The 14,452-nt window shown below is 37.0% G+C and overlaps 2 protein-coding genes and 1 long non-coding RNA gene across 3 annotated transcripts; all 3 read right to left on the bottom strand.

Annotated features, from left to right (window-relative positions):
- Window positions 1-135: 135 nt before the first annotated feature.
- On the bottom strand, window positions 136-3,123 carry LOC109092771 (intelectin-like). The gene is made up of 8 exons (XM_042727718.1): window positions 3,013-3,123; window positions 2,127-2,200; window positions 1,904-2,038; window positions 1,575-1,822; window positions 1,259-1,417; window positions 1,049-1,169; window positions 781-884; window positions 136-586 (listed from the first exon to the last, which is right to left on the bottom strand). Exons 2-8 carry the CDS (start codon window positions 2,191-2,193, stop codon window positions 434-436), a joined length of 987 nt encoding a protein of 328 aa, XP_042583652.1. The 5' UTR covers window positions 2,194-2,200; window positions 3,013-3,123; the 3' UTR covers window positions 136-433.
- A 2,087-nt stretch (window positions 3,124-5,210) lies between these two features.
- On the bottom strand, window positions 5,211-7,711 carry LOC109092770. The gene is made up of 3 exons (XR_006155180.1): window positions 7,600-7,711; window positions 5,443-5,516; window positions 5,211-5,345 (listed from the first exon to the last, which is right to left on the bottom strand). It is a non-coding gene; the product is annotated as an uncharacterized LOC109092770 (long non-coding RNA).
- A 298-nt stretch (window positions 7,712-8,009) lies between these two features.
- Window positions 8,010-12,623, bottom strand: LOC109098786 (intelectin-like). Its single transcript, XM_042727719.1, has 8 exons — window positions 12,545-12,623; window positions 11,836-11,911; window positions 11,613-11,747; window positions 11,284-11,531; window positions 10,968-11,126; window positions 10,758-10,878; window positions 8,654-8,757; window positions 8,010-8,460 (listed from the first exon to the last, which is right to left on the bottom strand). Exons 3-8 carry the CDS (start codon window positions 11,716-11,718, stop codon window positions 8,308-8,310), a joined length of 891 nt encoding a protein of 296 aa, XP_042583653.1. The 5' UTR covers window positions 11,719-11,747; window positions 11,836-11,911; window positions 12,545-12,623; the 3' UTR covers window positions 8,010-8,307.
- Window positions 12,624-14,452: the final 1,829 nt, after the last annotated feature.

The raw sequence follows: 14,452 nt of genomic DNA, 5'->3' as shown, positions 1-14,452 counted from the left end.
TATATAAATAAAGAATTTGGAAAAAGAATGAGTGTTTATAAATAACTAGGAATGCTAGCTCTTAAATGCTTAAATTTATGAGCAAATCTTCACAAATGTATTCATAAAATATTGTCAAAATGACTTGTTGATAAGTATTGGCAGCCCACTGTTTTATTGAAACATTATACATTTGTTCCACTTTTGAACACTTGTAAAAAGAAATGCATGAACACTGAAAGTATGTTTAAAGTATGTTAGATATAAAGGGCTCAATATATGGCTAATCTGACAGGTTATTTTTTTCCATCAGTCACAAACACAAAGAACGCAAATGTATTCTTAGAGTACAGACTGAATGATAAAGGATAAAGGATATATATTGTAATGAAATACATTTTGTGCATATAACATTCAGGTGTTATTCAGTGAAGATTTTAGACTTGTCAGAGTGTCAGCGATAAAAGAGAAGTACAGCTGCTTCAGTTATCTCTTTGGAAGCACTCCATCCTGTATGAGCACCATAGCCATCCCAGTCGAAGCTTGTAAAGTCCCCACACTGTCTAGGGACACCTTCTGGAAAGTGTCCACCTCCACCAATACAGAACTGCAACAATATGAGTACATTACTAGCAACACAATGTGCATTTCTTCAAATAACATAAGTGCTGTAGATTTATTTTACTGTAAATGCACTTTTCATTTTTTACACAACCATGAAATATTGTCTGTCTGAATTATTATATCACAATTTTTGTTCATTAATGTTGTTAAAAATAACCCATATTATTTTTAACTCACATGTTCGGTGTGACAACCAGTTGGTTTAACACCTGAACAAATAGCCATAGCTGCCTTTTCAGTATTTAAGACTCTGAATGTGATGAATCCTGGCTCAAATATTCCTAAAAAGAAATTCACAGAATATATCATTGATGATGATCTGTAATCAGATTACAAAAGTGATGATGGCTTAAATAATAGCATCACTGAATAATACAAAGATTTTATGACTGTCAATCAATTTAGCTACTTTCTTTAAAAAATATTTGAAGATGTATTGCTGTACCTCTTGGATAAGGACCATACAGATTTACGGTCGTTATTGTATTTCCAGTATCATACACTATTGGAATCGCAGGTCCATTATCAACGATGCATGTCCCAATTCCAAACCTCACAGGGAATTTCTGTAAAAATGAAGATAAATATCCGTTTAGCTTTGCCTATATGTCTGTCAATGTTTCAAACTTAAAAATGTTGTCAAAGTTTGTTTAACCTTGAATAAATTGAAAAGGTTTCCTCCATGTAGGGTTAAGAAGTGATTTTCAGTGTGGTATCTCAGGATGGAGGCAGTGGTCCAGTGTTCCAGCTCACTATTATTAGGAACATGCCACACAGCCACATCCTGTGCCACGATGTCAAAATATCCAGGATTCTGTCAAGTCAAGTCAGATTCATTTATATAGTGCTTTATATAATGCAGTTTTGTTCTGTTTCAGATTCTAGATAAACATCATTTGATTGTCAGTCCAGTGTCTTAATATCCTTTATGTTGAGCCATGGCTGTAAAACCATTAATGTCATAAAAATACCTTATAATCATCACTTGTAGCAGCTTCTGCAGCTCCAAATGTGACTCTGTTTGCCCATGTCCCGTCACCATCAGGCCGGTATGGGTTGCTGCCCTGCTGACTAGACCAGCGATCACCAACAGTGCCCTTTCCATACATGTTGTTTTCATGAACACTGGCCACCAGCGTCCAGCCGCCGCCAGCAATGGTCATATCACAGAACGTCTGGTAAAGGACCCCTCTTGATGAGATCAGATAGTACAGGCCGTCTGATCGAAGAGAAGTATTCATGAATCAAATAAACGCAGTTTGGTGCTTAAGATCGCAAAAATAAATAGAAAAGATTGTACCATCATTAACATGATACTTCTCACGAATTTCTTTGCAGCTTCGAGCAACATATTTAATTCTGCCCAGAAGTTTTGCAACCTCAGGGTTGACGTTGGTTTCATCCATAATATTACATGGAGCTTCTTGTTGAGTTGCTAAAATATGAAACATAAAGAGATAGTGTAATATATTTTGATACGAAATTAGATAAATTCATTTAAATGAAGAAAAAAATACACTCACTTAATGCTACCTCACAGAACCATAAATTCAGTGAAAGTGCGAGGCTGAGAATGATCCCTGAAAACATTTTTGTACTTTGCAAAAAAAAAAAAAAAAAAAGGAGAAAAGTTATTCACAATAACACATTAAGCACATTTTTCTATAATCAGTTTGTTACAGCAACTGCCTGCCTAATCGTGTTTCTCTGCACACAGTCATACTGTAATTTGTCAAGCATAACAAGTTGATTCATACTGATGAATTGCTCTCAAGTGAATCTTGACTTTCACTACTGAAGGGAAAGGTGTGAAGCGCTTCATTGTAAGGGATGATATCGTTGTGATGTAAATGAGAATCTGTGGACCGACAAAGTCCAGGAACGCCAGAAATTGTGCAAAGAATGCACTGTAATTCTGCATGTACCGTTTTGTTTTTGTCTAAGAGGCGTTTCCTATGTTTACCTTTCTAATAAAACAGTCTTGTCTTTTTCTTTCTGCATCGACAAACAGTAAAAAGCGTGAATCCTGTTCAATCTCTTGCAATCAATATCCAACAAACAGCAATGTGGAAGTTTATACTCTAGAAATTGATTTATGCCATAGGCTACAGAACATGCAGTCTTGTGCATTTTTATAGCTTACATCAGGAAATAATATTACCGCACTGTTATATTGACAACAAGGCCAAGTATTTTTACTATCGTTTGTGAACAAAGGCGACTGTTGGTTAGTGCACAGGTTATTTTCGTGCTGCGTCATTCTGCCCGTGAACGCAACATGCAGCTGGTAGCTCTGCTTTCAATTTTAAGTTTCTTTAGTAAAAAAAGTAGATAAAATACAACATTAACTTCTACTTAGTTTACTCTCTTTCTGTTCTTTATTGCATTGTATGGTTTAAAAATTCTTACGTTTTTGTCGTGCGTTTCCCTCTTCTGATTTATCGAGCACTGTCGATGCTTCTAGCTTGGCCAAGTCAGAAAATGCGCGGCCCGCCTAAATGTAGACCCCCCACCCCCCAGAATATTGTTCAAACGCTCCATAATATTAAATGATGTTGAGTGTTTACAATGCTATGAAACATCCTTATAATTTGCAGTATTGTAGTCAGGGATCCCTATTCTCCAATGCTTTATCATATATGTGTAAATATACCTGTCCAAGAATATAAAATAAATATCTAAATAAAGAATTTGGAAAAAGAATGAGTGTTTATAAATTACAAGGAATGCAAGCTCTTAAATGCTTAAATTTATGAGCAAATCTTCACAAATGTATTCATAAAATATTGTCAAAGTAACTTGTAGACTTGTTAAGTATTGGCAGCCCACTGTTTTATTGAAACATTATACATTTGTTCCACTTTTGAACACTTGTAAAAAGAAATGCATGAACACTGAAAGTATGTTTAAAGTATGTTAGATATAAAGGGCTCAATATATGGCTAATCTGACAGGTTATTTTTTTTCCATCAGTCACAAACACAAAGAACGCAAATGTAAATCTTAGAGTACAGACTGAATGATAAAGGATAAAGGATATATATTGTTATGGGAATATATTTTGTGCATATAACATTCAGGTGTTATTCAGTGAAGATTTTAGACTTGTTAGAGTGTCAGCGATAAAAGAGAAGTACAGCTGCTTCAGTTATCTCTTTGGAAGCACTCCATCCTGTATGAGCACCATAGCCATCCCAGTCGAAGCTTGTAAAGTCCCCACACTGTCTAGGGACGCCCTGAGGAAAGTGTCCACCTCCACCAATACAGAACTGCAACAATATGAGTACATTACTAGAAACACAATGTGCATTTCTTCAAATAACATAAGTGCTGTAGATTTATTTTACTGTACATGCACTTTTCATTTTTATAGCTTAACCATGAAATATTGTCTGTCTGAATTATTATATCACAATTTTTGTTCATTAATGTTTGTAAAAAAAAACCCATGTATTATTTTTAACAGGTTTGCTCGTGCTGCGTCACCAGTTGGTTTAACACCTGAACAAATAGCCCATAGCTGCCTTTTCAGTATTTAAGACTCTGAAGTGATGAATCCTGGCTCAAATATTCCTAAAAAGAAATTCACAGAATTATATCATCTGATGATGATCTGTAATCAGGTTTACAAAAGTGATTACGGCTTTGTCGTAATAGCATCACTGAATAATACAAAGATTTTCGACTGTCAATCAATTTAGCTACTTTCTTTAAAAAATATTTGAAGATATATTGCTGTACCTCTTGGATAAGGACCATACAGATTTACGGTAGTTATCGCACTTCCAGTATCATACACTATTGGAATCGCTGGTCCATTATCAACGATGCATGTCCCAATTCCAAACCTCACAGGGAATTTCTGTAAAAATGAAGATAAATATCCGTTTAGCTTTGCCTAAAATGTCTGTCAATGTTTCAAAACTTAAAATGTTGTCAAAGTTTGTTTAATGCTTGAATAAATTGAAAAGGTTTCCTCCATGTAGGGTTAAAAGTGATTTTCAGTGTATCTCAGGATGGAGGCAGTGGTCCAGTGTTCCAGCTCACTATTATTAGGAACATGCCACACAGCCACATCCTGTGCCACGATGTCAAAATATCCAGGATTCTGTCAAGTCAAGTCAGATTCATTTATATAGTGCTTTATATAATGCAGTTTTGTTCTGTTTCAGATTCTAGATAAACATCATTTGATTGTCAGTCCAGTGTCTTAATATCCTTTATGTTGAGCCATGGCTGTAAAACCATAATGTCATAAAAATTGTAATATAATCATCACTTGTAGCAGCTTCTGCAGCTCAAATGTGACTCTGTTTGCCCATGTCCCGTCACCATCAGGCCGGTATGGGTTGCTGCCCTGTTGACTAGACCAGCGATCACCAACAGTGCACTTTCCATACATGTTGTTTTTCATGAACACTGGCCACCACAGCGTCCAGCCGCCGCCAGCAGTGGTCATATCACAGAACGTCTGGTAAAGGACCCCTCTTGATGAGATCAGATAGTACAGGCCACCAATACAGAACTGATCGAAGAGAAGTATTCATGAATCAAATAAATGCAGTTTGGTGCTTAAGATCACAAAAAATAAATAGAAAAGATTGTACCATCATTAACATGATACTTCTCACGAATTTCTTTGCAGCTTCGAGCAACATATTTAATTCTGCCCAGAAGTTTTGCAACCTCAGGGTTGACGTTAGTTTCATCCATAATATTACATGGAGCTTCTTGTTGAGTTGCTAAAATATGAAACATAAAGACATTTTTATATAGACATTTCATATTTTGATACGAAATGAGATAAATTCATTTAAATGAAGAAAAAAATACACTCACTTAATGCTACCTCACAGAACCATAAATTCAGTGAGAGTGCGAGGCTGAGAATGATCCCTGAAAACATTTTTGTACTTTGCAAAAAAAAAAGGAGAAAAGTTATTCACAATAACACATTAAAGGAGCCATGTGTAATGTCTGGCAAAAAAATCAAGTCATACTCCACATTCCATACCAGATGGGGGCAGTATGCCTCAATAAAGTGAATTGGTCTACTCTAGAGTAACAAACGAGAAACGGCGTAGTCTCTATGCTCCGCCCCTACCTTCACAACAACCCTAGAGCCATAGCTGAAGCCTAAGAGGACGTTTTTTTGCCTCCAGAGGAACGTTGGGTGATGTCAAGTGATTTTTGCAAACTGACATCTTCAAGCTACTCCCCTTCACCTTTACCAGTGAAAATGTTTCATATTCGTTTTGTTCATATTACATTTTGAGTTGTATATACACATTATTTGAATTAAATTAATTTGACAGACAGCATTCTGTCAACATCAGACAGCTGATGTTGACCAAGCTAGCACCAACCAACGTAACCAGAGCTGCCAACTCTCAAGCATTCACCGTGAGACACACGCAATTGACTCTTTTCACAGTGCTTTCAAAAAATGACCGCTCTGAATATAGTGAGTGAGTGCGCGCGCGCGGCCGGGGCGCTCTCTCTCTCTCGGGTTCATTATCATCGAAGACATTTCAAGCTTCTTCGGTAATGTTACATTTTAGCATCAGCTTGGTTGAGACGGCTTTGGGTAGATAACATGTGAAAACCGGATTGCGGATCTGTGGGTAAGTTATAGCTAGCTTACTATCAAACGCAGCTACGGTTAGCCATCGCTAACATTAGCACTTTATCGACACACCTTCGATACATTTCTATGTTATAACTTCCCGAAAAAAAATACGAAAACATATAAAACAAACTTCTAGAGAAATACTAACAGCATCTTACTTACCAATCCAAAAGAAATGTTGCAAGCTCGGAGTCGAAGTCATTTCTTTCAAGTCCATCAGTTGTCTTCCAGCGATGGAAAGCAGTGCCGATGTTTACCATCTGTTTCGGCTCCTTCCTTATCGGATTTGATTTGTGATTCCGAGCGCGGTTTAATTGACATCAGCTTCAAGTAACGCCCACAAGCCGTGCGAGTTATTCGTGTATTTGCAGGTTGGCTGGTGGTTATGTTGCCCGCATATCGCCTCCCATGGCCGAAACTGGTATTACGACACCTGTCGGGGCCATGGCTAGTATGTAATGCTAATGCTAATTAAGGTTGATATCTCTGCAGCACTATAACTTGACATTTTTTTAATGACATCATCGCCCTTATTTCTTCTCATTCTTTTGATGCGTGTAGGTCATTTTTTGGGATATTTTTACCTCAATTTTTACACATGGCACCTTTAAGCACATTTTTCTATTATCAGTTTGTTACAGCAACTGCCTGCCTCATCGCTGTTCTCTGCACACATTCATGCTGTAATTTGTCAAGCATAACAAGTTGATTCATACTGATGAATTGCTCTCAAGGGAATCTTGACTTTCACTACTGAAGGGAAAGGTGTGAAGCGCTTCATTGTAAGGGATGATATCGTTGTGATGTAAATGAGAATCTGTGGACCGACAAAGTCCAGGAACGCCAGAAAGTGTGCAAAGAATGCACTGTAATTCTGCATGTACCGTTTGTTTTGTCTAAGAGGCGTTTCCTATGTTTACCTTTCTAATAAAACAGTCTTGTCTTTTTCTTTCTGCATTGACAAACAGTAAAAAGCGTGAATCCTGTTCAATCTCTTGCAATCAATATCCAACATACAGCAATGTGGAAGTTTATACTCTAGAAATTGATTTATGCCATAGGCTACAGAACATGCAGTCTTGTGCATTTTTATAGCTTACATCAGGAAATAATATCACCGCACTGTTATATTGACAACAAGGCCAAGTATTTTTACTATCGTCTGTGAACAAAGACGACTGTTGGTTAGTGCACAGGTTATTTTCGTGCTGCGTCATTCTGCCCGTGAACGCAACATGCAGCTGGTAGCTCTGCTTTCACTTTTAAGTTTCTTTAGTAAAAAAAAGTAGATAAAATACAACATTAACTTCTACTTAGTTTACTCTCTTTCTGTTCTTTATTGCATTGTATGGTTTAAAAATTCTTACGTTTTTGTCGTACGTTTCCCTCTTCTGATTTATCGAGCACTGTCGATGTTACTAGCTTGGCCAAGTCAGAAAATGCGCGGCCCGCCTAAATGTAAACCCCCACCCCACAGAATATTGTTCAAATGCTCCATAACATTAAATGATGTTGAGTGTTTACAATGCTATGAAACATCCTTATCATTTGCAGTATTGTAGTCAGGGATCCCTATTCTCCAATGCTTTATCATATATATGTGTAAATATACCTGTCCAAGAACATAAAATAAATATCTAAATAAAGAATTTGGAAAAAGAATGAGTGTTTATAAATAACTAGGAATGCTAGCTCTTAAATGCTTAAATTTATGAGCAAATCTTCACAAATGTATTCATAAAATATTGTCAAAGTAACTTGTAGACTTGTTGATAAGTATTGGCAGCCCACTGTTTTATTGAAACATTATACATTTGTTCCACTTTTGAACACTTGTAAAAAGAAATGCATGAACACTGAAAGTATGTTTAAAGTATGTTAGATATAAAGGGCTCAATATATGGCTAATCTGACAGGTTATTTTTTTCCATCAGTCACAAACACAAAGAACGCAAATGTATTCTTAGAGTACAGACTGAATGATAAAGAATAAAGGATATATATTGTAATGAAATAAATTTTGTGCATATAACATTCAGGTGTTATTCAGTGAAGAATTTAGACTTGTCAGAGTGTCAGCGATAAAAGAGAAGTACAGCTGCTTCAGTTATCTCTCTGGAAGCACTCCATCCTGTATTAGTACCATAGCCATCCCAGTCGAAGCTCGTAAAGTCCCCACACTGTCTAGGGACGCCTTCTGGAAAGTGTCCACCTCCACCAATACAGAACTGCAACAATATGAGTACATTACTAGCAACACAATGTGCATTTCTTCAAATAACATAAGTGCTGTAGATTTATTTTACTGTAATTGCACTTTTCATGTTTACACAACCATGAAATATTGTCTGTCTGAATTATTATATCACAAATTCTGTTCATTAATGTTATTAAAAATAACCCATATTATTTTTAACTCACATGTTCGGTGTGACAACCAGTTGGTTTAACACCTGAACAAATAGCCATAGCTGCCTTTTCAGTATTTAAGACTCTGAATGTGATGAATCCTGGCTCAAATATTCCTAAAAAAATATTCACAGAATATATCATTGATGATGATCTGTCATGGTAGCAGGGGCGGATTTAGTGAATTGGGGGCCCCAGGCAAATATAGGAATGGGGCCCTATACATTTGCACACATTTACCTAGATCAACCCTCGAGGTCCTTTTTTGTCGTGATGCTTGCTGCTGCACAATGGTGCCACATTGTTGTGTCCAATGTTTCTACATTTTTTATGTACATGTTCTAATGGGATTCTTTAATTTACATTTATTCATTTAGCAGATACTTTTATTATTTCATGTTGTAGACCACGAAATAGCAATTGATTTACCGTTTTTTTTGTTTTAACATAAAACAAAATAAATTATAAAATGATAAACCTAACAACTGAAACTTTATATTTCTGGGATGAGTCAGAAGTATAAATTATTATATTATTTAAAACAGATTTATGTGAGTGAATATTCGCATTGGTCTGAACAAAAACTGCAGACTGGATTATTGAAAATGCACATTCATTCTCTGCCAGTATAGGTGCTTTTGGAGTCAGAAATATAGTGGTTTCCCCGGTAACAGCTCTAAACAAAACAGCTCTGTTCATAAATGGTACTTTATCAGGTAAAATGAAAATGTGAGTTACCAGCGTAAGCCTACATTTTATTTTAGTCATTTTAACTTAGGGCTGTCAATCAATTAAAATATATAATCACAATTAATGGCATGATTGTCATGAGTTAACTTGTGAATAATAGCAACTTAATCGCACATTTTTATCTGTTCTAAATGTACTATAAATTAATATTTTCCCCATGGTTTCACAGACAAGGCTTAAGCTAGTCCCAGACTAAAATGCATGTTTGAGCTGTCCCAACTGAAAATATCTTGCTCTGACATATCTTAAAACTCATTGTTCTGTGTCAATATGCACACCTGTAACACTTTCTTTTAAGGCATTTTTTGTAATGCAAAAATTAATTTATGCAATAAATGTTTATTATTAGTGAAACCAGTTAACAGAGCATGAAGAGTAGACATGTTTCATAGGTCATAGATGTTTTTCAAAGAACTTGTTCATGTCTATTAGACACATGAAAAAAAAAACAGAAATACTAGCTTCCTATTACTTCTCTTTTCTTTGCACTGAGCACTTTACACAAAACCTGTTTGCATTTTCGCATGACAGGGCAGCTCACTTCTGAACATGCAAAATGTACATTTATTATTTATTATTAAATTTGTTTGCCTCTCTGTGCCACATACTGTATTTTGATGTAGCTAAATTCTCAAAACTGTTTTCATTGATAAATTTGACTGTTTGTTGTCAGACAACGGGATGAATATGAAATAGTGACTGAAACGCGACCCATTAAGACTAGCTCTCCATTCCGAGAAGTTAATCTGCACAAAAATATATAATCGTGCCGTCGTCTGATAAAAATCAAATAGGCTACAGAAAAGCTTGAAGACAATAGCTGTGCTGTGATTTCAACTATACTTATATGTAAAATTAGAGAAGCAACATATCAGTGTTTTAACTGAAAGCGCAGCTCCTTTCAGCCGCGCGCTGAACGCAGAGAGAGAAGTGTGCGCGCGCTGGGAAAGAGGGACCTCGCGCTCGTGCGGAAGTCAGCTTTAGATGCATAAAATTTCATTTTGCTACAAGCTGGATACACAAGAAGCACGTTCAACTCGGACGCGCAGACGATTGTCGTGCATAAACACCGTAAACAGCAACCGTTCGCGTGTCCGCGCTTAATGCGCATCTCCTATATGAAAAGCATTAGGGGGCCCTTGGCTTTTGGGGGCCCAAGGCAGTCGCCTACCTTTGCCTAATGGGTAAGTCCGCCCCTGCATGGTAGATCCACATACTGTACAACAGTAAAGTAATCAGGTTACAAAAGGGATGATGGCTTAAATAATAGCATCACTGAATAATACAATTTTATGTCTGTCAATCAATTTAGCTATTTTCTTTAAAAATATTTGAAAAAATATCGGCTTAAGATATATTGCTGTACCTCTTGGATTAGGACCATACAGATATTTGGTTGATATGGCATTTCCAGTATCATACACTATTGGAATCGCAGGTCCATTATCAACGATGCATGTCCCAATTCCAAACCTCACAGGGAATTTCTGGAAAAATTAAGATAAATATCCATTTAGCTTTGCCTATATGTCTGTCAATGTTTCAAACTTAAAAATGGTGTCAAAGTTTGTTTAACCTTGAATAAATTGAAAAGGTTTCCTCCGTGTAGGGTTAAGAAGTGATTTTCAGTGTGGTATCTCAGGATGGAGGCAGTGGTCCAGTGTTCCAGCTCACTATTATTAGGAACATGCCACACAGCCACATCCTGTGCCACGATGTCAAAATATCCAGGATTCTGTCAAGTCAAGTCACATTAATTTATATAGTGCTTTATATAATGCAGTTTTGTTCTGTTTCAGTTTCTAGATAAACAACATTTGATTGTCAGTCCAGTGTCTTAATATCCTTTATGTTGAGCCATGGCTGTAAAACCATTAATGTAATAAAAATACCTTATAATCATCACTTGTAGCAGCTTCCGCAGCTCCAAATGTGACTCTGTTTGCCCATGTCCCGTCACCATCAGGCCGGTATGGGTTGCCGCCCTGCTGACTAGACCAGCGATCACCAACAGTGCACTTTCCATACATGTTGTTTTCATGAACACTGGCCACCAGCGTCCAGCCGCCGCCAGCAGTGGTCATATCACAGAACGTCTGGTAAAGGACCCCTCTTGATGAGATCAGATAGTACAGGCCGTCTGATTGAACAGAAGTATTCATGAATCAAATAAATGCAGTTTGGTGCTTAAGATTGCAAAAATAATTAGAAAAGATTGTACCATCATTAACATGATACTTCTCTTGAATTTCTTTGCAGCTTCGAGCAACATATTTAATTCTGCCCAGAAGTTTTGCAACCTCAGGGTTGATGTTGGTTTCATCCATAATAATATATGGTGCTTCTTGTTGAGTTGCTAAAATATGAAACATAAAGACATAGTGTAATATATTTTGATACGAAATGAGATAAATTCATTTAAATGAAGAAAAAAATACACTCACTTAATGCTACCTCACAGAACCATAAATTCAGTGAGAGTGCGAGACTGAGAATGATCCCTGAAAAAACATTTTTGTACTTTGCAAAAAAAAAGGAGAAAAGTTATTCACAATAACACATTAAGCACATTTTTCTATTATCAGTTTGTTACAGCAACTGCCTGCCTCATCGCTGTTCTCTGCACACAGCCATACTGTAATTTGTCAAGCATAACAAGTTGATTCATACTGATGAATTGCTCTCAAGTGAATCTTGACTTTCACTACTGAAGGGAAAGGTGTGAAGCGCTTCATTGTAAGGGATGATATCGTTGTGATGTAAATGAGAATCTGTGGACCGACAAAGTCCAGGAACGCCAGAAATTGTGCAAAGAATGCACTGTAATTCTGCATGTACCGTTTGTTTTGTCTAAGAGGCGTTTCCTATGTTTACCTTTCTAATAAAACAGTCTTGTCTTTTTCTTTCTGCATCGACAAACAGTAAAAAGCGTGAATCCTGTTCAATCTCTTGCAGTCAATATCCAACATACAGCAATGTGGAAGTTTATACTCTAGAAATTTATTTATGCCATAGGCTACAGAACATGCAGTCTTGTGCATTTTTATAGCTTACATCAGGAAATAAAAAACGTAGATAAAATACAACATTAACTTCTACTTAGTTTACTCTCTTTCTGTTCTTTATTGCATTGTATGGTTTAAAAATTCTTACGTTTTTGTCGTGCGTTTCCCTCTTCTGATTTATCGAGCACTGTCGATGCTTCTAGCTTGGCCAAGTCAGAAGATGCGCGTGGCCGCTTGTTTTGTACTCAAATTTTTTTTTTTTTTTATGCTTCAGTAGTATATTATCTCACGTTGGCATAATCCTAATCGCGTTTGGATCCTCGCATATAAAGGGCCGCTCCCAGTGTCCAATAGTGTGGATTTGGGTCTACCACCACTTTCCTGCTGGGTTCTTGGGGCTCTGACTCCAGCAATGTCTTCGTCTCTGAGATAAAACATTCTTCTCTATTCCAATCCAACAATTATTACTTTGTACCAGAACCTCTGTTTCCAGGGTTCTTTGGAGCTCCTAAAAACATCATATACAGTATGTTATAGCTAAAGGTATAATAAACTTAGCTCCAACCATTCCATTCACACCTAACACAAGTCTTCTGTTGTATATGGTTTTTATCATGTGAATCAACAATCTTCATTATTTTTCTTTTTGTTCTTTTGTAATCCTAAATCATTATTAGCATACAAAGATTTTGCTACACAGTTGATTTTAGTTGACCAAATGTATGTACAAAAGTTGCAAACTGTACTATAGTATCCAGAACAGTCATCTGTGAGGGGCTATCACACTCTTTTGGGTTTATTTTATTATTAAAGTTTTTGTTTGAATGTTCGCCAGTTCCCGCCTCCTTCTTACTGAACTACGAACTTTGTTACAACTGGTTTCTTTATTGGTCTTGCCCAATTCTCTCTTTGTGTTATGTTCTATGATATCTCACAAAAAGCATGTGTAATGGGGCGACTGAGAAAGACATGCGGATCCATATGCAATGCTTTTATTAAACAGAGACGTGGTCACAACAGGCAAAGATCGACACTGGCAAACAAGGTTGAACAGGGCTAGACAAAAGAGTATTCTTAAAGCCTTCTACACACTGCACGATTTTAGCAATCCTATAAGATCATTGCTGGTCACACTGTGCAACATGGATCTAATAAACTTGGGTACGACATGCATGTAGACTGTACGATGATGACACCTATTGACTCATAGGCTACGATGCACATTTCTACAGAAGAATAAAACTTCATTAGCATGCACTAGTGGTAAACAAAAAGAGCATAATGAATCTCATTTTGACAGTTGTAGTTTTTATGTGTGCTGAAAAAAGGGGAAGCGGCGAAAGAGGAAGAAATAAGAGCTTGAGGTAAGCAGTTTTATGTTTTAGCGCCATGTCGCGTTGATTTCATGTCAAATTTTTATTGGTTGGTCAGTAAATGTGGGTCGTAACTGCAAACATACTGTGCGATGATCATGCTGAATTAATGACACTGCCAGAAAATTATCGTAGACTACCTTTGGTCGCAAGACTGTGTCAACGGGCGTCTTTGAACCTCTCTCATTGTACGACATAGGACCACCGATTAGGAGCCACGATCACAGAAATCGCCACTACTGTTTCGCGATGCCCATCTTTCGTCTGGGACAGCCAAAAATCATGCAGTGTGTCTCAGGCTTAACATGAGCGTGGGTCAAAACATCAGCAAACATAAGGGGCAGAGCAAAGGGGTAATCCAAAACAGGCTACAGTCCAGGCGAGAAGCATACAGTATCCAAACAGGACGCGATGATGGGGTAATCCAGAACAAGCAAAATCCAGGGCAGGCAGAGAACACAAAGAAACAAGATAAACAGGCTAGGGTCTAAACATGGGAAGTCAGGCAAAGAACAAGACTAGATTAGACTAGGAACTAAGACCGGGAACTAATACTTTTTGTGCGCAAAAGAAAAAAAAAAGACTTTATTCAGCAATTCGTCTCCTCCGCGTCTATGGCACTATGGTGACGTGGAGGAGAGGAATTGTTGAATAAGGTGTTTTTTTTTTTTGCACAAAAAGTA

This window comes from Cyprinus carpio, chromosome B7, assembly GCF_018340385.1.
Source record: "Cyprinus carpio isolate SPL01 chromosome B7, ASM1834038v1, whole genome shotgun sequence".
Lineage (NCBI taxonomy): Eukaryota > Metazoa > Chordata > Actinopteri > Cypriniformes > Cyprinidae > Cyprinus > Cyprinus carpio.
Note: the sequence above shows the minus strand (reverse complement) of the source record. Positions and strands in the feature narration are given on the sequence as shown.